At 39.3% G+C, this 24,534-nt stretch overlaps 1 protein-coding gene across 10 annotated transcripts in view; it reads right to left on the bottom strand.

The window, feature by feature from the left end:
- The window catches only part of MAGI1 (membrane associated guanylate kinase, WW and PDZ domain containing 1), a 680,972-nt gene that overhangs the window by 140,103 nt on the left and 516,335 nt on the right, over positions 1-24,534 (bottom strand). For all 10 annotated transcript variants that reach the window (XM_025375375.1, XM_025375381.1, XM_025375376.1 and 7 more), the window contains exon 3: positions 4,228-4,347. In XM_025375375.1, the coding sequence (XP_025231160.1) occupies positions 4,228-4,347 (120 nt within the window). The remainder of the gene's footprint in view (positions 1-4,227; positions 4,348-24,534) is intronic.

Below are 24,534 nucleotides of genomic sequence, written 5' to 3'. Positions count from 1 at the left end.
GCAGCCAGAGTACCTGAATTTGAATCCCAGCTCTATCCTTGGTTTACCATGTGAACTAAGAAGAGATTATTGGCCTGAAATAAATGCTCAATAAATACTTGTTGAAATAAATTATATATGCATTAAAAGGCTTGCTTTAAAACTGTGCTACCAGAAATTTACCCTACAGTTATGCTCATAATTGTATAACAAGATACCTGAAGCACTATTTATAACACCACCACCAAAAACAGAAGGGGGAGGTAAGGCAGGGGACATTTAAAATGTCCATCTGCAGAGGGCTGGTTAAATAGGTTTTATATACACACATACAGACACACACACACATACACACACACACTTATTCACTGGGATACTATGCAGCATTTATAAAGAATGAGGTGAAACTGTATGGGGTAATGTGGAAAGATCTCCAAGCTGTGTTAAGGGCAAAGGGCAATAACAGAGTGAAATAAACAAGATATACATATATGCTGTGTACATATAAGTTTTCCGGACATTTGCACTAGCATCTTTAATAATGGTTACCTATATGGAAGAGGGGAAGCAACTAGGACTTAGCTAGTTTTAAGTCTTTTACTGTAGGAACTATTCCATCATGTACGCTTATTACTGTTACTTAAACATTTATACATGTCGTGCTTTAAAGAGTGCTTTGTGTTGTTGTGGTAGACTTTTCCTCTCTGGAACCAGTAATTTCAGGAGGGTAAAAAATAAGGTGAGTACCTGGGAAGTAAATAAAGACATTTCACTGGCAAATCTGCTGGTTTACTGACTAGTAGAGAGGAAAGGGATCCACTACGGGAGCAATTTAGAACTAGGTGCGTGTAAATACAAGAGCTAACGCTGATGGAGAGCTTACATGTGTCAGACACTCTGCTAAGCCCTTTCCAATTATTGTCTCATTTAGCCCTACCTCTGAGGAAGCACTATTATTATCCTAATTTTACCAATGGGAAAATGGAGACATGGAGCATTAAGTAACTTGCCGGAGGGCACACAGCTCAATGCAAAAGGGCTGAGAATCAAACTCAGGCAGTGTGACAGCAGGGCTTGCAAGCTTGTTAGTGTCCACCAATAGACAGCAGCCACCATCAAGGGACTTATCCAGGAGAGGCAAAGACAGAGAAAGTTCTCTAAATGTCTTTCCAGCCCTACTCCTCTGAGGGCATATGGCATTTAATAAACATTCCATTTGGCTCTCAGTTTTTAAGAGTCAATATAGTATACTCGGGTCAGTTCCAAAAAATTATAGGTACGGTGGCTCATGCCTGTAATCCCAGCACCATGGGAGGTCGAGGCAGGCAGATCACGAAGTCATGAGACTGAGACCATCCTGGCCAACACAGTGAAACCCCAACTCTACTAAAAATATAAAACCTTAGCTGGGCACAGTGGCATGCACCTGTAGTTCCAGCTAATCAGGATGCTGAGGTAGGAGAATCGCTTGAACATGGGAGACAGAGGTTGCAGTGAGGCGAGATTGTGCCACTGTACTCCAGCCTGGGCGACAGAGTGAGACTCTGTTTCCCAAAAAAAAAAAAACTTATGAGCCATCTCATGTGGTAGGGAAATTTCATTGCTAATAGGCCAAAGGTTGAAGAACACTGCACAGTCAAATGGGTTAGAAGTGGAAAAGATTAATCCTGCACCTAAGAAAATTCCAGTTCCAAAATAACGACGCAACACTCACAAAGGCACCATTTTCTATAAGACAATCAGACATTTTCTGAAAAACATTCCTCTGTTGCTACACACAAGGAAGTTAGCTTCACGTACTAATGGCTACTTTCCTTAGCTTTTTAGTTACATCTAGGATATTCTTGGGGTTTTTAGGAAAGAGTGTAGGATCTGAGAGTCACATTGATCTGGGTTTGGTTCCTGTTCTAGCATTCTAGAACTGGCTGTGCAACTCTGAAAAAGTTATTTAATGCCACTTGGCTCCAGTGTCTCCATCTAAAAATTCAGTGAAGATAATAGCTGCCTCTGTTGCAATGATAAAATTAAATGAGAAAAAGAACTGACTCCACCTATATATCATTTGTTCCATTAACATTGAATAAAGCGAGTTTACTTTCCATCTTTCAAGTTAAATTGGAGCCTAAATCACAAGTTTTTCCTGTCCGACCCAATCCTCTTTTGCTTTGTACAAACACTCCTACCCCAGCCTCTCCAAAAATGCAAATAGATGTTTTGTATATTTGATGACTGAAGCCCCCCAGATGGGCATAACTGATTTCAGAGGAGGACAATTCTCTCCCTGCTAACCAAAGAGGAGTCACACATGCTCTATCCATGGCCACTGAAGTTTTAGCTCAATTCACATGTACAACATGTGAGGACAGCATGCTGACAACAAGTTGAAGAAGCTCCTTGTACCTTCCCGCAGTCCCCCTCCCTTCCCTCTATACACTCCTAGACCTCGATTATTCTCGGATTCCTGCCCAGCCCACCAGCCACCCAGTCACATCCCAACATGTAGTTTCAGGAAACTAAGCCAACTGATAGTTAGCAATACTCAAAAACAAACAAATAAAAATTCCTGACTTCATGAGCAGGAGTTTGATTAATATACACTGCCTACTGTATATTCACAATTTGGAAACGAGCAGTATGTACAAAGACAATGCTCCTCCCCTTCTCCAAAGAATATCAAACCAGAAACAGCATCTTTAAGATTCATGATCATGATATGACTGTTAGTCACCATAACAGGAGCAATTATCACATTAAAGCTAGAATGTCCCTATTAAAATAATAATCTACTTTGTATTTACCCTTTATGTTTATGCCTAATCTTTAAAATGTTCCTGTGAATGCCTAATAAATCCAAATTTTAAAGAGTTAGTAAAGACATACACATAATAACTTGACCAAGTTAATAATCTGTCCTAGTTAATAGTATGATTGTGCCACTTCTGCCTCAAACAAAAATAACACTCCAAAAAGTAATCAAGCTATAATACTGTTTTCAGAAAAACATGACTTTTTTCCACCACATTCGGCTTTGACCCAGCAATGGGATCTGATCCTATGGATATGTTTGCACTTATGTGAAATGATACATTCATGTCATTCAACTCAGCAGTGTTTAGAAATATGAAACATTGAAATTGACTCAAATATTTGTTCAGAGGGAAGTGGTTATATAAATTATGGTATGCCCATACAAAGGAAATATAATTTTTATAATTATATTTCAAGAAGAAAACCAGAAGTGCTTTATTACCGAATTGCAATGACCTATTAAGACATACTGTTAAACAAAAAGAGCAAGGTACCAAACAGCATGTACTGTATACTGCCTTTTGGGGAAAACAGGGAAGAAATGGGAATATCCACACAACATGCATGCACACATGTATACACACATGTATATATGCACATGCACATGCATGTCTGTATTGACATCAACTTCAGAAGAGTAATCAGATTATTTATAATATTGAATCCTAAATTAGGCAGGTGGGAGACAGGTATATGCAGATTACTTAAGTAAACATTTTAAAAATAATTTGCTTTCCTGTAATCCCAGTACTTTGGGAGGCCGAGGCGGGCGGATCACGAGGTCAGGAGATTGAGATCATCCTGGCTAACACAATGAAATCCCGTTTCTACTAAAAATACAAAAATCAGCTGGGCGAGGTGACGGACGCCGGTAGTTCCAGCTACTCGGGAGGCTGAGGCAGGGAAATGGCGTGAACCCCGGAGGCGGAGCTTGCAGTGAGCCGAGATCATGCCACTGCACTCCAGCCTGGGCGACAGAGCGAGACTCCGTCTCAAAACAAACAAACAAACAAACAAAAATAGTTTGCTTTATGAATCACATAAAAATACATTAAAAATCAATCAGTAGGAAAGTGACATTTTATTTCTTCAAGATTAAAACACTACTACTTATAGGGTCACATTTTGTAATTAACCATGATTCTTCCTTCTTTTCTAATACCACACATGTCCGTATTAAAAAACAAAACACACCCGCACACTTGAATAGGTAAATTAAAAAAGAAAACTCCTAGAGAAAAACAAAAACTATTTTTAAAGAGCTCCACAAAGCCTTCTTCCACAGACTTTAGCTATTATTCGTCATATTAAAGTGAACTGCAATCTCCTGTTATTTGTTTAGACCTCCAGATTCCACAAAACATTTTTGCCCGCATGGCTCTGGGCTCCTCTGAAGTACCCAGGAGAGAAGCTTTTTATGCTGCCGTACAAGTAACTCACCTTCATAGGTGCCAACTTCCAGAAGAGTCCCGCTCTGCTCGAGGTCCAAGAACTCCTTCACAGTCAGAAAGTTATAGTCCACGCCAGGCACTTCTCCTTCTCTGGGAGATCGGGTTGTGCCTGTAGCAGAAAATACAAAGGCACAACAAACCATCAGTCAACTAAAACAGGAAGTTCCACATCCAGGTGTAATTAAAATAACCAGTTTAGTAAGCTGGCGTACCTAAGACTCTGCCGCCTCATCTGTCCAGACAGGGACACAGTAAAGGCAACTTCTTTCTAACACAACACAACAGCATTCTCACTTCCACACTCTAGTGCCTGGGAACCCCAATGGGAGACAGAGAAAAACAAGCACAGCTGGGTCACCTAGAGAGAATTTTATACCATTTTTGACAATGCACTGAATAAAAAAGGTGAACTGGATTTTATACAGACAACATTCACAGTCAGCAGCTTTTAGGACTCTAGTAAATACTAAAAATGTATCCACCTTAAGCTCAGATCCTAAAGGGTCTGTGTTTTTATCACAGGTCTTGAAATTCTTGTGTTCCTCAATACAACCGGCAAGTTCCAAAGCCCTTTAAAGAAAATGACATCTGCTGCATAAACACATCACTAGAGAAATCTGACTGCCCAAGATCTGTGGTTGGACATCTCCCAGCGATTAAAATGCTGCTGCTCCTCATGTAATTAATATGTTTGGCGAAAAGAGGTCATCCATGAATTCTGACTAGGAAGAAAGGACACTGCATTTGCTAGAAAATTCTCCCCCTGAATTAATCTGGTCATCTTCTCAGTGGCTGACAAATGTAACACTTCCTCTTATGAAATCATGCAGAGCATCCAGAGAACAAAAGTCACCGAGCTCAGGTGCTGGGCTGTGGATCTAACATTTTAGCCCAATCTCAGTCAACAAAGTAGAAGCAATGAGCAGACTGTGGTTTACACATAAGCCAAGAAAGGAAAATAAGCCAAGCAGCAACTATGTACCGTGTACTAGGAGCCTATGTTAAATATTATGAGAACAAAAAAAAAAAAAAAAAAAAAAAAGAGAGAGAGCAAAAAATGTGATTTCTGCTGTTACATTCAACAGAGCTCATTTTGCAAGGCATTATTACCTGTGGTGGTGATTTAACATCAATATAATAAGCAAGGATATTTCCCTATGCCTAGGATTTAAATAACCAACTGTATGTGCCTAGTGGCCCTAAAGTTCTTAGCGCTGTGCAGTCTCTGATCATTTGCCCATGTGAATGACCGCATCCACACCTATACTGGATATTCATAATTTTCATAAGTCAAAAACACTCAACACTTACTACACACGTTACTCAGGCAAAATGTATTTTTAGTGTACACAATTCTTCTATCTGAAATCTGAATATTTTAAATAGCTGCAAATTGGGCATATAGTGGTTATATTATAGACGTTTGCTTCTCATAATCAGCATGCTAGAGCCTTGGGGTTAAAGAAGTCAGACACTCTTACACTGTTTCCTAATTTGTTCCCATTTCGTGCCTCCCCTGGCAGGTGATGACAAATCCCTTGAGGTAGTTCACAACTTTTAAATTTACATATCAAGTGTCAGGCACAGGAAACATAGAGACAGTATCACATACTGTTAAAGAGCAGTGATCTGGAGCGGGAATGCTAGGTTCATGGTCTACCTCTCCAACTTGTGGTCTTGGACAGGTTCCTTAGTGTCTACTATTTCTCAGTGTCCTTGTTTGCAAAATAGGGACAACAATGGTACCTAATCCATAAGTTTGTTGTGTGTATTGAATGAGATAATCCTTTCTGAAGGCTTTGCTCAAAAATGTTTAGTAGACATTATAGTTTATGTTTTTGTTAGAATTAATTGATGGAATCTTACTGTTCAAATCCCACTATAATAATCTGTTATTTTATATATATATATCTGTATATGTATGTGTGTGTGTATTCATGGCATTACATATTGCCATGAATAATGCCATGGCATTATTCAACAAATATTTACTGAGGCCCCAACATATGCCAGGCACTAGTTCAGGCACTGGGGAAACACTTGTGAACAAGACAAAGCTCATGCCCTCATGGAATTTATATGTTACTGTGAGACACAGAAAACAAATATGTATATAAATAAATACAGCATATAGTGTCAGGAGGAAATCATTCTTCTATAGACTGAAGTATCAGAAGGTATCTCGGAGCAACATAGGTTAAAGGTTTAGACAGTGTCATGGAGGGAGGAAGCAAGGGAGAAGTAGGGAAGCTATTTTAGCTAGGTGATGAGGAAGAGCCTGGCGAATGCAGAGGTGATGGGGAATGCATCCAGGCAGAGGGAAGGGCAAACGCTTTGATACAGGTGTGATCTGGTGTGTCGAGGAAAGGGCAGAAAGGCCAGCATGGTTGCAGTACAGTGATGAAAAAAGGGCTGGAAATGAAAGCAAGGGGCAAGATTACGTAGGACACAGAAAACACTTCATATTTTATTCTAAGGATAATGGAATGCCATTCTTAGAATGGTTTTGAGCAAGGGGGTGCCTTGATTTGGCTTTTTTTTAATTTTTCTTTTTAGAGACAGAGTCTTGCTCTATCGCTCAGGCTGGAGTGCAGTGGAGGAATCACAGCTCCTGGGCTCAAGAGATCCTCTCACCTCAGCCTCCTGAGTAGTTAGGACTACAGGCATGTGCCACCACACTCAGCTAATTTTTTTTTTTTTTTTGTACAGATTGGGGGGGGGGTCTCACTATATTGCCCAGGCTGGTCTCCAACTCCTGGCCTCAAGCAGTTACCTTGGCCTCCAAATTACTGGGATTACAGGCATGAGCCGCCACACTCGGCTTGGTTTTCCTTTTTAAAGCTTCAAGGAGAACACGTTTTGGCAGAGTAAGGTGGGTTGGACAGGAATAGAAGCAGGGGGACCAGTTAGGTGGTTACCATAGTGTCCAGGTGAATGGTAATCAAGATATGGACTAGAATAGTAGGACAGCACTGATAAGAAGCAGTGAGATTTCTATTACAAACAGAGTATTTTAAAGAGCTACAGTACAGTCCATAGAACAGACATATTAAAAGTAAAACCCATCATCAAGGTATTAAGCACCACATGCATTAGCTATTTATCCTGATGCTCTCCATGCCACCCACCGATGGAGGACAGAGAGCATCAGGGGGTTGGAGATGCACCAGGATAAATAGCTAATGCATGTAAGGCTTAATACTTAGATGATGGATTGTCAGATGCAGCAAACCACCATGGCACATGTTTACCTATGTAACAAACTCGCACGTCCTACATAAGTATCCCAGCAGTTAAAATTAAATTAAAGTTAAAAACAAAGTATGTCAGCTCATCACACCATGTTAGGTCTATATTTTGAAGACAGAACTAATAGAACTTGCTGATGGATTGGATGTTGTATGTAAGAAAGACAGAAGAATAAAGACAGAAATACTTATGTTGTGATCTGGGCAAATGGGCTGTGCCATTTGCAGAGATTGAGAAGGCTGAGGGGAATGGTTTTGGGAAAAGGGAAAATCAAAAGTTCACTTTTGGACATGTTAGGTTTGAAATGCCTAATAGACAGCTAGGTGCAAAGAGCTGGAGCACAGTTGATCTTAAAAGTCTGAAGGTGAGAGTAGAGGGTGGAATGTAAACTTAATAATAATAAGGGTGATCAGTTGATTAGTAAACCAAAGGCATCTGAAGGTAAGAGACAAAGATAAAATCTACAGAGAGAGTTTAGGGAAAAAAAGCCAAGAAGTTTGGAGTGAACACTAAGAACTTTTAACTTTTAGAAGATAGGAGTAAGAGAAAGATCGTCAAAGGAGACTAAGCAGCAGTAGCCAGCAAGATAGGAGCAAAAAAGGAGGGTGTGATGTCTTGGAGCCAAGTGAAAAAGCTGTTCAGCCAGCTACTTGTAAAACACAAACAGTCTACATCACACTGGGAATTCCAGTGCAGTGCAAGAATAGAAGCTCTTTGAAAGTTGCTGTGAAAGGATCTGTCCTAAATATGTTCTATATGGCAACTCTCATATTCAGCCTCCATACCAATGTTCCATTAACTTAATCCATCTCAAAAAAAAAAAAAAAATGAGGACAAAATAAAACAAAACAAAAAATGTGTTGAGTTTTATAGTCTTGCCAAACCAGACAACGTTGATTTTCTTCTCCTTCTGCAGCCATCTTTGCCATTCTTTCAATGATGTTTTCAGATCCAATTTATCAGGTTTACCTTAAAGACAACAATCACCCTGGGGTCTTAATTTCCTGAGAGGATTCAAAATAATCAAGAATGTCAAAAATGCTAGATTTCAGAGGAAACATGAAACTAAGATCCCATTTTTCCATGTAAATAAATATGCTTAGGATGCCTTAGAGCAGCAGGGGAAGGGAGTGGGTGGGCGGGCAAGTCTCCACCCATAAACCGTTCAGGGTTTATTACCCAGACAAAACCTTTCCATGCTCAGGCTAGCAGGAGGTTTCCCAGCTATCCTCTGAGCAGCCTGCCCTGGGTCTGGGCCAGCCTGACCAGGCTCCATTCAGCGACGCTTTGGAGAAAAGGACCCAGGGAGGGGACCCCGCCTTCTCTTTTCTTGTAGCAGAATGACAGGCTGCTGGCTGGACACACGCCTGGCAGATGGCATTTCAAAGGGTTTTCAGGAGCCATCTGGGTTGGGTACAATTATTACAAACCATGCTTCTAACAAAGCCAGAAGGGTTACTTCCTGACAGAAGACGAGTAAAACAAATTCAACCATGTTTCTCAGGGACAGCGTATTAATAAAAATTTTTAAAAAAAGCCACCGGGCTGACAAACTGGGATTTTCCTTAGCCTACAATACTGCCTTCTGTTTCTCTAGCTAGAAATTGGGCCAACAATATCTTGCAGTTATTAGCCTTAAGCTAATAATAAACACAGTGTCCAACCCCCCAAAAAAGAAAAAAATATGTAACACTGGGAAAAAAATAATAGCTTCCATTTCTCAGATGTTCACTTATGTCCCAAGCAAGGTGTTAAGCACTTAATCAGTACTATTATTGTATATAATCTTCACAAGAAACCCAGAAGTAAGGATTATTATTACCCTCATTTTATTGATGAGGAAGCTCAGACTCAGAGAAGTAACCTGTCCAAGGTTACGTAACAAGTTGGGCAGAGCCGTGGTCTGTCTGGATGCAGGTAATCTGATGGCAGCATCCCTCATCCTTAACCATCATTGTCTGATGGAACCTGTCTTCATGGAAATGTTCCATCTGTGCTGTCTAACATGGTAGCCCCTAGCCACATGTAGCTGTTAAAAAGTGGCTGGCCAGTGTGACTGAGAAACTGAATATGAACTTTTATTTAATCTTAATGACTTTAAGTTTAAATAGCCACATGTGGCTACTGGCTACTGGACTGGTCAGTACAGCTCTCAACCATGAGAATGTCTGAGTTGCCCTCATTACACTACATCCAGTACCATGTCCCAAACAACTTCTAGCGCTCAAGAACAAGAAACATACTTACCCGAAACAGCATGACATCTCAAACAGATAAAAGAAAACCTCTCTTAAAAACAAACAAACAAACAAACAAACAAAAAAACTCTCATATGCTTTGAAAAAAATGAGTGTCCAAGAATATGGAAATGATTGAATGAAATATGGTTGATCCACCCTTGGGAAAATGTTTTAGCTATGTAATGGTAAATGGTAAAGAATGGTTAAATTGGCCAGGTGCAGTGCCTCACGCCTGTAATCCCAACGCTTTGGGAGGCTGAGGCGCCTGGATCTCGAGGTCAGGAGATCAAAATCATCCTGGCTGACACAGTGAAACCCCATCTCTACTAAAAATACAAAAAATTATCCGGGTATGGTGGCAGGCGCCTGTAGTTCCAGCCACTCGGGAGGCTGAGGCAGGAGAATCACTTGAACCAGGGAGGCGGAGGTTGCAGTGAGCTGAGATGGCGCCAGTGCACTCCAGCCTGGGCAACAGAGGCGAGACTCCATCTCAAAAAAAAAAGAATGGTTAAATCTACATGCAGTTACCTGAAGGAATACCTTTAATGTGCATTGAAGTGATACACACAAGTTACAGAATAAGATGTAAACTATCACTGCATCTCATTGAAAAACAGAATATGGCATGTTTTACAAGTTTATGAGTTTTATGAGTTCACATAGTTAAATGGGTATAATAATACTATACCCTTAACAGTGGTTAGCCACCTCAGGAAGGTGACTTCAGAAATGGGAAGAGATGAAATGATGGTTTCCTTCTTTACACACTTCTCATGCTCTGAATGGTATCAGTAGGCAGGTAATTGTCTTGGCATTTTATAAACTGAATGAAATCATTATCTAAGAAATATTTTAAGACCTGATTCTTGGGTATTTTACTCAAGTATCTTCAATAGTAACGTAGTCCTCACAAAAAACACGCAAAAGACTTATAGACTCCAGCTGAATCACACAAACAATGTCCCAAGGTTTCGCATCTCTTAGAAAGCCAGCCTCAAGGTCAACAATACTTTATTTGCCTTACCGATGAATAGGAATATACTACAAGTAGATTTCAGAAAGTGGTACTATTTTTCCACCTGATTTTATTTTTAAACCTCAAACTGCTCATCACTTAAATAGGGACCTTTTCAAGTATTTAAGTACCTCCAAGATTTGTACTAGAATAGTGAATAATATCAACCCTTCCCACCACTGGATCATAATTTAAGTAATTAATTTGAGCTATGTCCTAGTGAGTGTCTCAGAATGAATTAGCAGTGCCCTCAAAGTTCACCCAGTAAAGCTTGAGTGGCTACCTGCTTCTTATGCACATTTTATGGTTCATAAACTTGCAGTGTATCTGGCTTCAGAGACTCCTGCTGAGGAAACGAGAAAGTGACCTTCCTTATCACTAAAATCCACAAACCATGACTACAAAAAGGAAACTGCACTGGGAACTTGTTCACTCCATCTTTTTATTCTAGAAATTCTCTTGAAAAATCCAGTTGAGGTAGAAAAAGAAAAATCTTACTGGTGAAATTCTGATAAGCCATTTCCTACTGCTTCACGTTCCCAAAGCCATCCGGTTTCAAGATGTTGAGATCTCACTCAGCAACTGTCCAAATGGTCTTATGGCCAGATTATTAAAGAAAACTAATCGGCCCACAAAGATTAAACTGTCAATATTCCACGATATCACTTGCTGTTAAATTAATCTGGGTCTTGCTTATCAAAACCTAACAAGACTTCAAAAAATGACAGTCACTGCAACTGCTTCTGTATTAAGAACAGATCATCATTTTCCTATTCTAACACAATCATTTGCATCTGGTAAATATCCAGAGTATCAGTTAGATATCCAGGACAGCCTCATGCAGTTCATTCTTTAGTTGACAGAGCTAGAGGCCAGTAGAATGTATTAGTCCTCCAAATTCACTCAGTTACCCTACCTCTGGCACAATTTTTGCCATATATGATGATCAGCACTACGATTTACTCAATTTCTACCCCTCAAATCAAACTGCCTTTTGTGGTGAAACAGACATTTTATTTAATAAAAAAAAAAAAAAATTAAACAGGCCGGGTGCAGTGGCTCACGCCTGTAATCCCAGCACTTTGGGAGGCCGAAGTGGGTGGATCACGAGGTCAGGAGTTCAAGACCAGTCTGGCCAAGATGGTGAAACCCCGTCTCTACTAAAAATACAAAAATTAGCCAGGTATGGTGGCAGGCGCCTGTATTCCCAGCTACTCAAGAGGCGGAGGCAGAGAACTGCTTGAACCCAGGAAACGGAGGTTGCAGTCAGCCGAGATCGCATCACTGTACTCCAGCCTGGGCAACAGAGTGAGACTCTGTCTCAAAAAAAATAAATAAATAAATAAACATATTTAGGTAAAAAGGAAATACTTAGCCACCACATACCTATTAGAATGGTTTAAAAATGTTTCTGTAATACCAAATGCTGGCAAAAATATGGAGCAACTAGAACTCTTATGCCTTGCTGGGAAGAATACAAAATGGTACAACCATTTGGAAAAGAGTTTGGCAGTTGGTTAAAAAGTTAAACATAAATTTCTCATATGACCTAACAATCCCACTCCTAAATGTTTACTCCAGAGAAATGAAAACACATTCACACAAAACCCTGTACATAAATGTTTAGAAGAGCTTTGTGCATAATCAACCAAAACTGGAAAACAACCAAATGTGGTTCATTTGGTGAATGAATTCACTGTGGCACATCCCTACAAAGAACTACTGCTCAGCAAAACTACAGATACACACAGCATGGACGAGTCTCACACACATTATGCTCAGGGAAAGAGAATCCAGACTCAAAGATTACTCACTGTATGACCACTCCGTTTGTATTCCACATCTTCTACAGAGATGGAGAATCAAGCAGTGGTTACCAGGTATGTAGGGTGGGAGCAGCACAGGTCATTAGGGAAAGGAGGAGGACACTGTTTTGTTTCCTGCCTATTGTGGTGGCTGCATAACTGTGCTTTTGTCAAAACCCATAGCACACACCACAAATGGTGAATTTTACTGCGTATAATTTTTTTAAAAAGGAAACATTTAGCTTTACCTCAAATGGAGAATCAGTTTCATCCTGCCATAAAGAGTAAGTAACTAAAAATAAATGCAACAAAAATAAAGCCATTTTGTTTTATCTGCAGCCTAAGGCTTTGAGCCTGAGGTCTGAATTATCCTATTATCACAAAACAGGAGTGACAAACATTAGAAATATCTTAAGACACCCATGAACGTCAATTTGAGACTTTCTCCTTAACATAAGTATAAGGACTTGTCTTCGTTAGTTTGTACTGTTATAACAGAATACCATAAACTGGGTGGCTTAAACAACAAGCATTTGTTGAGACAGGCATTTTGACACACACCTGGAGTCCCAGCTACAAGGGAAGCTGAAGTGGGAGGATTGCTTGAACCCAGCAGTTCAAATCCAGCCTGGGGAACATAACAAGAACTGTCTGGTGAGAGGGCCCTCTTCTTGATTTTCAGACAGCTGCCTTTTTGTTGTATCTTTATATGGCAGGAAATGAGAGCCCATCCTCTTTTTTACATGGGACATCAATTCCATCATGAGAATCTGACCTTCAGTTAATTACCTCCTAAAGGCCCTGCCTCCAAATACCATCACAGTAGGAATTAGGGACCCAAAGGTGAGAGAGACAGAAGGGTGTGTCGAAGCAGAAACAATTCCAATGTGAAAAGAAAAGGTGTGTGTGCAAGGTGGTCACGGTGCCATGGAAAGGGCTGAAAGAAAATCTATGGCTCATACTACTTTCGAGGGTGGGAGTGGTTAGAAAACAAACAGTGGAGAGAGGGGGTAAAAATCCATGATGTAATCCCAGATGAGATAGCTATGCAGACTCAGAAGGGTCACGTGAATAAATATGACTCAAACTTAGTGTCACTAAGCAACACACACACACACACACACACACACACACACACCCCTCCACCCACCCCCAGTGGTGCTGTTCCTCCAGCAGAACAAAGCTGAAAAGGTAAGATCCTTGTCTTCAAAGAACTTGGAATCAGTTTGGGTCTCTATCCAATCAGAATTGATGCCTCATTGTAAATGAGAAAGCAGCTAAAAGAGATTTGACTGATTGTCGTCCCTATAACACATTATAAAATAAACAGAAATAAAGAAGGCCTGCTTCCTCCTTGGGGGTCAGGGGAAGTTGCTGAGTTATTTAACATTTTATATGTGGTGATCTACAAATCACTTCACAAGGAAGCAAGGCCACTCAGGGCAACATGAATGGATCCTTTCTAGAAGCACCATTTTGAATAATGGGGCATTCTCTGTGCAAAACTCTCAACTATGATAACAAAGGTCAGAAACAGGAACCTCATTTTTTCTATCCCAGATCTCAACACAGAAGTGTCAGTAATTGTGTCTCATAAATGGAATAATGCCAAGCCACTCAACAGCAGGTGTGTAAAGACAATTATTTTATTCCAGTTATAACTTGCATGTTTGGGATCAGCAAACCCTTTCAGATTCCATCTTGCATGGAGGAACACTGTGTGATGAAGGTACTGGAATCTCATTTTAAAAACCACACCTAAAATACTTGAAATAAATAAGGACTTGGCATTTATTCCATTGTGCTGATGATTTGCAAAATTGGCCTAGACATGAGAGATGAGAAGCATCCGATCTTGTTTTCATGATCCTACTTCTAGCTCTTTTCTCCATAGCTATGACATGGGATGAAGGATTGAGTGCCAAATCCAAGTAGCTCCACAGGAACTATGCAAACTGACCATGCATCCTTTTCCTGGAAGCCAGGTGCTCTCACTTAAGTGTAAACATGTTACCTTTCAAGGAGATCTACATTATGTCAAAGCAAAATGTGGACCTTCCACATTATTGAATGAATCATATAAAACAAAAAGAGAGTATATATTTGTCTAGGGCAAGCAAATGGTTCCCAGTAATAAACAAAAACAGCAGCTCAAGGAGCTGATGTAAGAAGAACCAGTCTTGATCCAGCTCTGCCACTAAATTAATTATGTGACTACCTTGGAAAATTCCCTTTTATGCACTCAATTTCCTTATCTGTGAAACAAAAAGGGTAACCACTGCTCTGACTATATCACAGAATGATTGTGAGACCAAATAAATTTATGTGCAAGGATACAAACCCCTCAGCAAATTTAAGGCATTAGAAAATTATGTTCATTTAAAAAATCTGTATTTAGGTCAACATCTATTCTTTATATGCATTATCTCATTTAATCCTTGCAACAACACTATAAAGTAGGTAATATTATTATCCTGTGTCACAGATGAGAACATTATGTGACTTGCCAAGAATTACACAGCTGGTAAGTGGCAGGACCAGGACTTGAAACCAGGTTTTTGTTACTATAGAGTGGTGGGAACTTCTGTACACAGAGAAGACATGGGGAGGGGTGGGAGGATAAACTAGTGGAGGAGTGAGGTGCAGCTGAATTTCCACAGCTCTTCACCCAGGGTTGAATAAATCAGCACTGTCTTCATCCAGGAAACATAGCGGGGAGCTGATGGAGTTGAGGGTCTGGGAGAAGCAAGCTGATAAAACCCTTGCCCACAACCTCTTTGGTCCCAAACCTAAACTGTCAGGAACTGTGTCTTACTGCCTCTTAAACAGAATACTGAGGTGGACCAGAAAACATTCCACAGGAAAGTCAACTTGAACCTGAACATTAACCATTTTTCCTCATTTTTCAGGGAAGGAACTTTTGACACATACAAACTCATGGAAACCTCACATTCATTAAAGTCAGGAACGTGAGAATTCTCAAGCTGTAATCGATTCATTTCAAACAGTATTAAAAAGCATCCAGGAAATAAAGGATTAGAATCTTCAACATTAGATACATACTTATCAGAAATCAACTTTTGAGGATTATCTTTGAGGCATTTTTGTTCCAAGAGGGATTCAGGAAACCAGTAATGCTATACCCTAGCACTAAAAGTTGTCTATGAGAAAAGGGATTAGAGCAGATAGACTCTCTCTATTATGGCAGGTAGTAATACTTTTGCTTTCTCTGATTAATTATAGCAATTGTTTGTGTAAAATGGAACGAACTACTTCCAACGATTTCAATCAGATAATTTTCAAAAGCATATTAAAAGAAAATAATTATTTTGGTAAAAAGCTGTGATTAAGAATATCAAGTTTCTACAAATTAGGTGATTTTGCATGCTCAATGCTAAATACTGAACGTTTCCAATATTTGGCAACTTTCTTGCTTAGTTAAAAAAAAAAAAATAACTGGTGCCAGGCATGATAGCTCACGAGTTCAAGACCAGCCTATGCAAATAGTGAAAGCTCGTCTCTAAAATAATTTTTTAAATTAGCCAGATATAGTGGCATGTGCCTGTAGTCCTAGAAACTTGGGAGGTTGAGGTGGGAGGATCACTTAAGACCAGCAGAGGTTGAGACGGCAGTGAGCCATGATCATGCCACTGCACTCCAGCCTGAGTGACAAAGTGAGACCCTGTCTAAAATAATAATAACAATAATAATAATCGGGAATGACTGCTAATAGCTACATGGTTTCCTTGGGGAATAATGAACATTATTTAAAATTAGATCGTTTCAATGGTTGCACAGTTCTGTGCATATAATAAAAACTAAAGAATTGTATACTTTAAAGGAATGAATTTTATTGTGTATAAATTGTGTATCAATAAAGTTGTTAAAAAAACTATTACACTGCAGAGATGTAAAGATGGGTAAAACCTGATCGCTGTTCTCATGAATATTATAATTTAGTTGAGGTGTTGTTACATTTCCATAAATAATAATACATAGTATAATTTACTCTTCATCAATTTAACAGCTGCTTTCATTAGTCCTCCCAATATGGGAACTCAGAGAAAGAGTGAGATCAGCAATCACTGACCACGTTATGTCATTTTCCTAAAAACTGCAGGGATCTAAAACTCTTTCAGAATGGCAATCTAGAGAAATTGTTACAAACTTTACAACCAGATTTGGTGAGTTCAAATCTCAGCTCTGGTATCTGCAAACTGTGCAACCATAGACAAGGTAAACATTTTGGGCCTTGGTTTTCTCATCTCTAAAATGGGAATAATAATAATGCATGCCTGATAAGACTGTGTGAGGATTACATGAGACAACACATGTAAAATGCTTAACCTGGTCATAATATGCATTCGGTAAGCATTAGCCATGACAACAACAGTATCTGCCCCCCCACCACAACATACTCTGTGCTTCTAAAGGGAAATGGTTATGGAAGAAAGAAAAGACTACGGATCACTTACTATATCTCTAACAAGGAATACAAGTTTTCTATACGTAATGCCTACTTTAATTCTTCCAAGAGGGGTATATTTTTCCAACCTTGACGAAATTTTCCATCCCTAATCACCATTTTTCAAAGTCACACAAGAATCTATATAGCTCCTAACCACAACTTTTTGTATTATCTTTCAATAAGAAATCACAAAGTCAACACATTCTATAAATACCATCATTCTAGTCATTAGCCACTAGCAAGGATCCATAAGACAATGCCTACTTATTGAAATACAATGTCTAAATTTGAGGATCTCAATTGCCCTAATTCCATGTTAACCATGTTATTCTTCACATAATCAAAGCCTTCTATAATTAAATGAATGTGATATTTATTGAGTAAATATTATATAACTGGATATAAAGAAATAAATTTCTATCTGGTACTAAAACAAAGCAATTACAACAGCAATTCAAAACAGACACAAGAAAAAAGGAGTTCATGTTCATTTAATAAATACATTCGTTCTCAGTTGACATAGGCATGAGAATTCTGAAGCCTTCTCAAGTGTACAGCCTTGAACACGTAAATTTTATTTTGGCTCCCATCAAGTATACATATGGCTACATCAAAGTAAACAAGAGGAAATATCATAGAGTACAACATATAACTTGTTGAAAAAATAAAGAAGAATTGGGTACAATACTAATAAGCCGATACCGAAGAAAGGTACACTATAGTACTACCCGCACATGGTCTTCATGGTATTGAAGAAAACTTACTGGGAACAGTAAAATTTCTAGCCACACAGCAGTATCGTGTTGAAGAAGGCCTACAGAGTAAGTAGCATAAAACTGAACATATCTTTCCATTTTTTAACATGTGCTTTTTTCCCTCATATTTATAGTGGTATTTACCTTGAAGGGGGTTTAGATTTGGCATTAAAAACTCAAACATTCAAAAAGTGTCTCATGAGCAAAGGCTGAGAAACATGAGAATTTAAATATCACATAAAAGTGTATGAGGATTACATGAGACAACACATGTGAAATGCTTAGCCTGGTCATAATATGGGTTCTCAGGCAGCTGAATTCACTCTTGGGACTCTGGTGTTGTTCATAACATGCTTATGTTTTTCTCCATAAATAATGACATCAGCAGATTCCCAGAAAACTAAACTATAGCTTTGACTCCCCATCCCCGTCCATTACCTTATCTGATGTTTGCCAATGATCTCTGTAACTATAAATCACAATCCAAAAATATATGGACTTGGAGCAACTACAAAATCATCTAGACCCAGCTGATTAACTGTTGTTGCCCTCATTTCAATTAGTTCATGTCTCAATGAGCAATTACATTCTCACATTATGTGGTACTTCTCTGGCTACAACTGTAGCTCATTTTATGTTATGAACTATAGTTTCTAGATAGATGAGTCATAGAAATTATTTTTTTCAGTCTCATTGTTAAGCCAAATTAGGTAGCTTTTAGAGGTGATTTTTTTTTTTTTTAACAACAGCAACATAAAAAACCCAATTACTAATGCTTCTAAACATTTGCTTGGAAAACGCAGACAGTGAGGAACGGAAGCCTGTGCTGATGTGATAAACTCAAGTTCTGGTCTTTACCCACACTGACTTTAAAAATAACTATATCATTAGAATACTATATGAGGTATCAGAGGTATTATCAGAAAAGTAGTGGCCAATTTTTAAAAAATAAAACCAAACAGTTTCTATTATTATAAGTTACTTTGAATTATTATAAGTTACATAAAGACAATAATGTTCAAATAGAATCTAATAGAAATTGGGCCTTATTTCAGAGATGTCAGGCGAGTGCTTTGCCTTCTAAGACAGTCACATTACTTTAAGCCTACAGGATTCTCATTAATCCGAGAATGCAAATTATGCCTTTGTCATCTATTCAAACTGGACCCAATGTGAGTCCAGATAAAATCCAATCAATGGATATTTATTAGATATAATTTTCATGAAAAGGAAATGGATACCTTTGTTGTGACATATAAATAACAAAAGAAAATCTGGGGAGCTTTGTTTTTGTTGTGTTTTGTTTCATGTGTATTAAGTGAATGTCATTATCACACAATGCTTACTGGTTCTCACTCTTGGGTTCCATCTGATTTGTCATCCCTGTCACAGCAACTGCTGATCAAGGGCAAAAAGAGGGCAGAGGCAATCTTTATTTCCTCCATTTGGCAGCAGGGTGAGACTGCCATTAGCTTCCTGTCAGCCAGGGAAGACCTGGTGATATGATAGATGATCCTGGAGCTCTTATAAGAAGTTTTCACCAGATACTTGCCTCTTAACCTATTTACCTAGCAGTTAGGCTCTCATCTTCTGGGAAACCCACATTTTTGCCCAGAGGGAAGCAAAGAGTCCAAGTGTTTAATAAATTCTGAAGCTATTGCCTTGGTCTCCAATGGGTTTGTTGTTTCAAGACAAAACAATAATAATAATTTTAAAAACTCCAAAGGTATTTAAATGAACCAGTTGGGAAATGCAGAGAGCTCCTAATCTCAACATGTAACATACGTTACATTTGAAGAAAATAATTTCTTAAATTAACCACTTCATAAACTGTTGTATAATAATTTTTTGTTTTGTTTTACATAAGCAAAACAGAAAATGAGACATCTAAGAAAAAAGAAGTGGCCTTCTAAATGCTTAAATGAATACCAACCAATGTCAATGAATGATACTTATACTAAAAGCAAGCCACGGAAAATATGAAATTCACAAAATAGGGCCTGATCAAATTTTTGGTAGTTGTCCCTTATTTCTCTTTTCAGATATAAAAAGTTAATGCTGTAAACAATGTAGAATCTATGAAAGAACCAAAGACAACAAGTACCCCCACCATCCAGAAATAAACCCTATCAACAGCTAAGTATCCGAAGTCCATGGCACCAACTCATGGCCGGGGATGAATTCCGGGAATCTTCAGCCAAACTCTCAGCCATCAGAATTGTCACTTGCCACTTCAGGCTTCATTGTAATCAACACCGAATCATATGGTCCAATATGTTACAGAGAAAAAGTATTTCTATTTTTTACAACCATAATAGCAAACCTGTCACTTACATGCTTCGGGTTACACAAATACTGAAAATGAGGGTGAGAACACATCATAAAGTTTATTGGAGAAGGTAGTACTGACTGATGCACAATTCAAAAATCTTTACAGGGGTACAGGGGATTAAAACAGCAGAAATTATCAAAAACAGTTTTTTGCCCTAGTTTTCAAGCTCTAGGTCCTTTACAAAGTGTAATAATAAGCTGGGTGCAGTGGCACACACCAATAGTCCCAGCTACTCAAGAGGCTGAGAGTGAGAGGATCGCCTGAGCACAGAAGTTCAAGTTCAGACTGGACAACATACCAAGACCCTTTCTCTCTCTCTCTCTCTTTTTTTTTTTTTTTTTGAGATGGAGTTTCACTCTGTTGGCAGGCTGGAGTGCAGTGGCACAATCTTGGCTCACTGCAACCTCCAGCTCCTAGGTTCAAGCAATTCCCCTGCCTCAGCCTCCCGAGTAGCTAGGACTACAGGCACCACCACACCCAGCTAATTTTTGTATTTTTAGTAGAGACGGGGTTTCACCATGTTGGCCGGGATGGTCTCGATCTCTTGATATTGTGATCCGCCCGCCTCAGCCTCCTGGCCTGGCTGACCCAGTCTCTTTTTAAAAGCATAATAATAATAAATAGTAGCATGTACTCACCTAATAACAGAGGTCTGTTAATATCACTATCACCACAGAAGAGTTATAAAGCACTTACTACATGTCAGGTACTGCAAGTACTTTGTATTCTCTTTTCCCCTAAAACCTTATCACAATCATGAGCAAAATACTAAAATAAGCCCACTTTTCAAATGAGGATTTGGAAAGAAATATAGTACATCCCATCTATTTAAGGGAGCTGAACTGGGATTAAAACCCAGGATTTCCTACTCTGGAAGCCAAGCTCTAAAGTTTTACACTACATGGCTTCATGTCTCATTCTGCATCAAACATGTTGGCCTCTGTTCTTAGAATACTCGAGAAAGAATCCTGGCTCAGGGCCTTTGCACTTGCTATTACTCATCCCTACAACACTCTTGTCTCAGTTGGCCACTCTTTCTCAAGGCAGCCCCAATGGTTGCTCCTAAACTTCCTTCAAGAATTTGCTCCAAAGTCACCTTCTTGTTAAAAAGCTTCCTAGTGGCTTACTGTAAATTGTAAGCTCTTCTTCCCACCCTTGAACTACCTATCCTGCTTTATCTTTCTCCACAGCACATATCACCATTTGTGCTGATTATTAAACTAGTGGCTTGGCTCCAAATCTACCCTTCCAAACGCTCTTCTGCAAAGCTCAAGCGAGGAGTCTACAAACTCTATTTCCTAGGATTATTCTGCAATAGGGGGAAACTAAAGAAGGTGGGAGGTCAGAGTGGACTAGCTACTTCCTGTATGGTTGCTGTTCCTGTCAGTATGTCCCCAGCAGAGGCCCTTCGCCCTGGCAGCATAAGTTGGTTCTAGTCTCCAGCTCCTCAGAGTCAGTCTCATAGCATCCCAAGAGGTACCAGTGCCACCTCCTCGGACATCTGAGCTCTCTGCCACAGGGATCCCTCCTCTGAGCCATGAGACTCAAACAACTCTAAACTCTTTATTTTGATCCTCCCACCATCCAACCATATAGGCTGCTTTCTGAAGTTATTTCCTTTGTATGACCTCAGAGCTCTCTTTCTGCTTTTTCAGATCTCCAATACCAATCCCTATAATAGAGTCCCTCTGTTGAAAAACCTAGTATGATTTTTGCTGTCTTGACTGGACTGCAAATGATATACTTAATATGAAATAATTTTAGATTTATAAACAACATTTAGAAAATAATCTTTCCACAGTAGCATGTAAACTGCATTAGAACAGAGGGTTTTATCTGTCTCGTTACTGTTGAATCCTAAGCACGTGGAATAGTATCTGGTCTATATTAGGTGCTGCATAAACATTAGCTGAATGAATGTATCCCTCTAGTTAGTAGTTTAAAACTAACCAGAAGACACTGTCTAGGTTTCGGCCTGAAGACTGTCTTATCCTCAAAGGCTTCTCTGACCCTAACTAAAGTAGATCCCCTCTAGTTCTCCTTCACAGACCACTGTATAAGTATATCATGGCACATTTTACAATCTGTAAAATGACTTTCTGTATCTGTATATTTATTTATTTATCCTCCTTATTCACCATAATATTAACACCATAATACTAACACCATAGAGTTGTGTCTGTCCCACTATATCTTCGGCGACTAGCGCAGGTTAGGCACGCGGTAATTGCATGATTATTTGTGGAAATAAAGGTATACTGGGGCTTAACTTCATAAGAAAATAATCCTTTGGACATTTTATTGTTTTTCCCAAAAGAAAAGGTAGGAGATGGGAATTAGTAGTGATCTCAGTGGGAACCTGTACCCTAAACTCCTCGATGTGACTTGGAATCCCAAAGAGCTGTTAAGCCAAATTTGGTTTGACGGTATTATGAGACATTGTTAGAGTCACAAATTAAAATACTTCACAAACATCAACACCATGGAAAGTTAAAACCTGTGCTGAAATCCGCTATGGTTTCAGCAAATATCTACTAAACACATACGATGTGCCAAGTAATGTTTAAGATGGTGGATGCAGCAAAAAATAAACAAATAGATAAATAAACCGAGTTTATGTTTTCATGGAGTTGATATTCTAATCAGTAGAGATACACATTAAATAAACTAGTAAATAGGCAATATGTCACTTAACGTGAGGGAGAAAAAGCAGAATAAGAGTGGTAGGAAATTTTCAATGGTAGAAGTAGAATTACAATTTTACATGATGAGGGAATTCCTCACTGAGAAGGTAAAATATGCACAGAGGACTAAAGGAAATGAGAGCAGGAGCCACGTGGCAAGCCTAGAAGTGTTCTAGGCACAACAGGTAACACCAAACGCAAATGTCCTGAGGCAGAAGCAAGCTATGTGTTTGAATTACAGTAAGAAGCAGAGTGGGTGGGGTAAGAGAAAGATGTTATTAGGTTTGTGCAAACATCATTGTGGTTTTTGCCATTACTTTCTTTTTTGCACCAACCTAGTAGATCAGAGAGATAATGGGGATTTGACAACACAAAGAGATAGAGGCCACCATAAGGACTTTGTATCTTATGAGGATGATGGGAAGCCATTGGAGAATTTTCATCACAGGAGTGTCATGATCTGATATATATGATATATATGTGTGTGTGTGTGTGTGTGTGTGTGTGTGTATATATATACATTTTTTTTTTTTTTTGAGATGGAGTTTTACTCTGTCGCCCAGGCTAGAGTGCCGCGGTGCAATCTCAGCTCACTGCAACCTCCGCCTCCTGGGTTCCAGTGATTCTCCTGGATTAGCCTCCCGAGTAGCTGGGATTACAGGTGTGTGCTACCATGCCTGGCTAATTTTTATATTTTTAGTAGAGACAGGGTTTCACCATGTTGGCCAAGATGGCCTCGATCTCCTGACCTCATGATCCACCCACCTCGGCCTGGAATTATAGGCATGAGCCACCTTCTCTGGCCCTGACTTAGATTTTAAAGAGATCACTCCATCTACTGAATAGAATAAACTCTATGATGGACTAGAGTGGAAAGAGGAACAACAGTTTGGTTATTACAGTAACTGAAGTTACAGATAGTGATAGGTTATTCTTCCCATTAAGATATGGAGTCCAATTCCACTCCCTGTGTATTTGTGTTGGCCTTGGTGGCTTGCTTGATCGAAGGAGTAAGGCAGGAATGGTGCTGTGTTACTTCCACGGCTAGATAAGAAGAATACTTGCAGCTCTGCTCCTTTGGCACAGCAGCTCTTCGACCGTAACTGCCTCACTCGGAGAAAGCTGGAGAGACCCACAAGGAAAACAAAAAAGGATCCCAGCCAACAACCAGCACAGCTTTGCGGCAAAATGAGTCGGCCATCTTGGAAGTGGACTGGCTAGCTCCGGCTGAACACCCCACCTCCTCTTCCTGGAACAGACTACAAGCCACCCCGCTGAGCCCTACTCAAATTACAGATTCATGTGCAAAATAAATGCTTATTTTTTTTAAGCCACTAAGTTTTAGAGTGATTTGTGACACAGCAACAGACAACCAAAAAAAGAATTCATAGTAGCTCAAACCAGCCAGAAGGGAAAAGATAGTTCCTAAGGCAATTATGTGGAAGATCCTTGAATAATATGGTTAAGAACTTGGGTTTTGGAGCCAGAAAAACTTATATATGAACACAGCTGTATCACTTAACAGGTGACCCTTGGCAAATTAATTAGTTTTCCTGAACCTCAATCAGTTCCCTCATCTGCAAATGGAAATAGTAATAGGGCCTAGTTTCTTGAGATGTGAGGTTACAAGGAGATAATGTATGTAAAATGCTTTGCCCCGTGCCTGACACTTAATGAGTATTCAAAAAAAGAAAAAAAGTGAGCTATTAATAGGATTGATTTTTTACCTTTTTAAAAATAGCACCATA

The sequence above is a fragment of the Theropithecus gelada genome, chromosome 2, assembly GCF_003255815.1.
Source record: "Theropithecus gelada isolate Dixy chromosome 2, Tgel_1.0, whole genome shotgun sequence".
Taxonomy (NCBI): Eukaryota; Metazoa; Chordata; class Mammalia; order Primates; family Cercopithecidae; genus Theropithecus; species Theropithecus gelada.
Note: the sequence above shows the minus strand (reverse complement) of the source record. Positions and strands in the feature narration are given on the sequence as shown.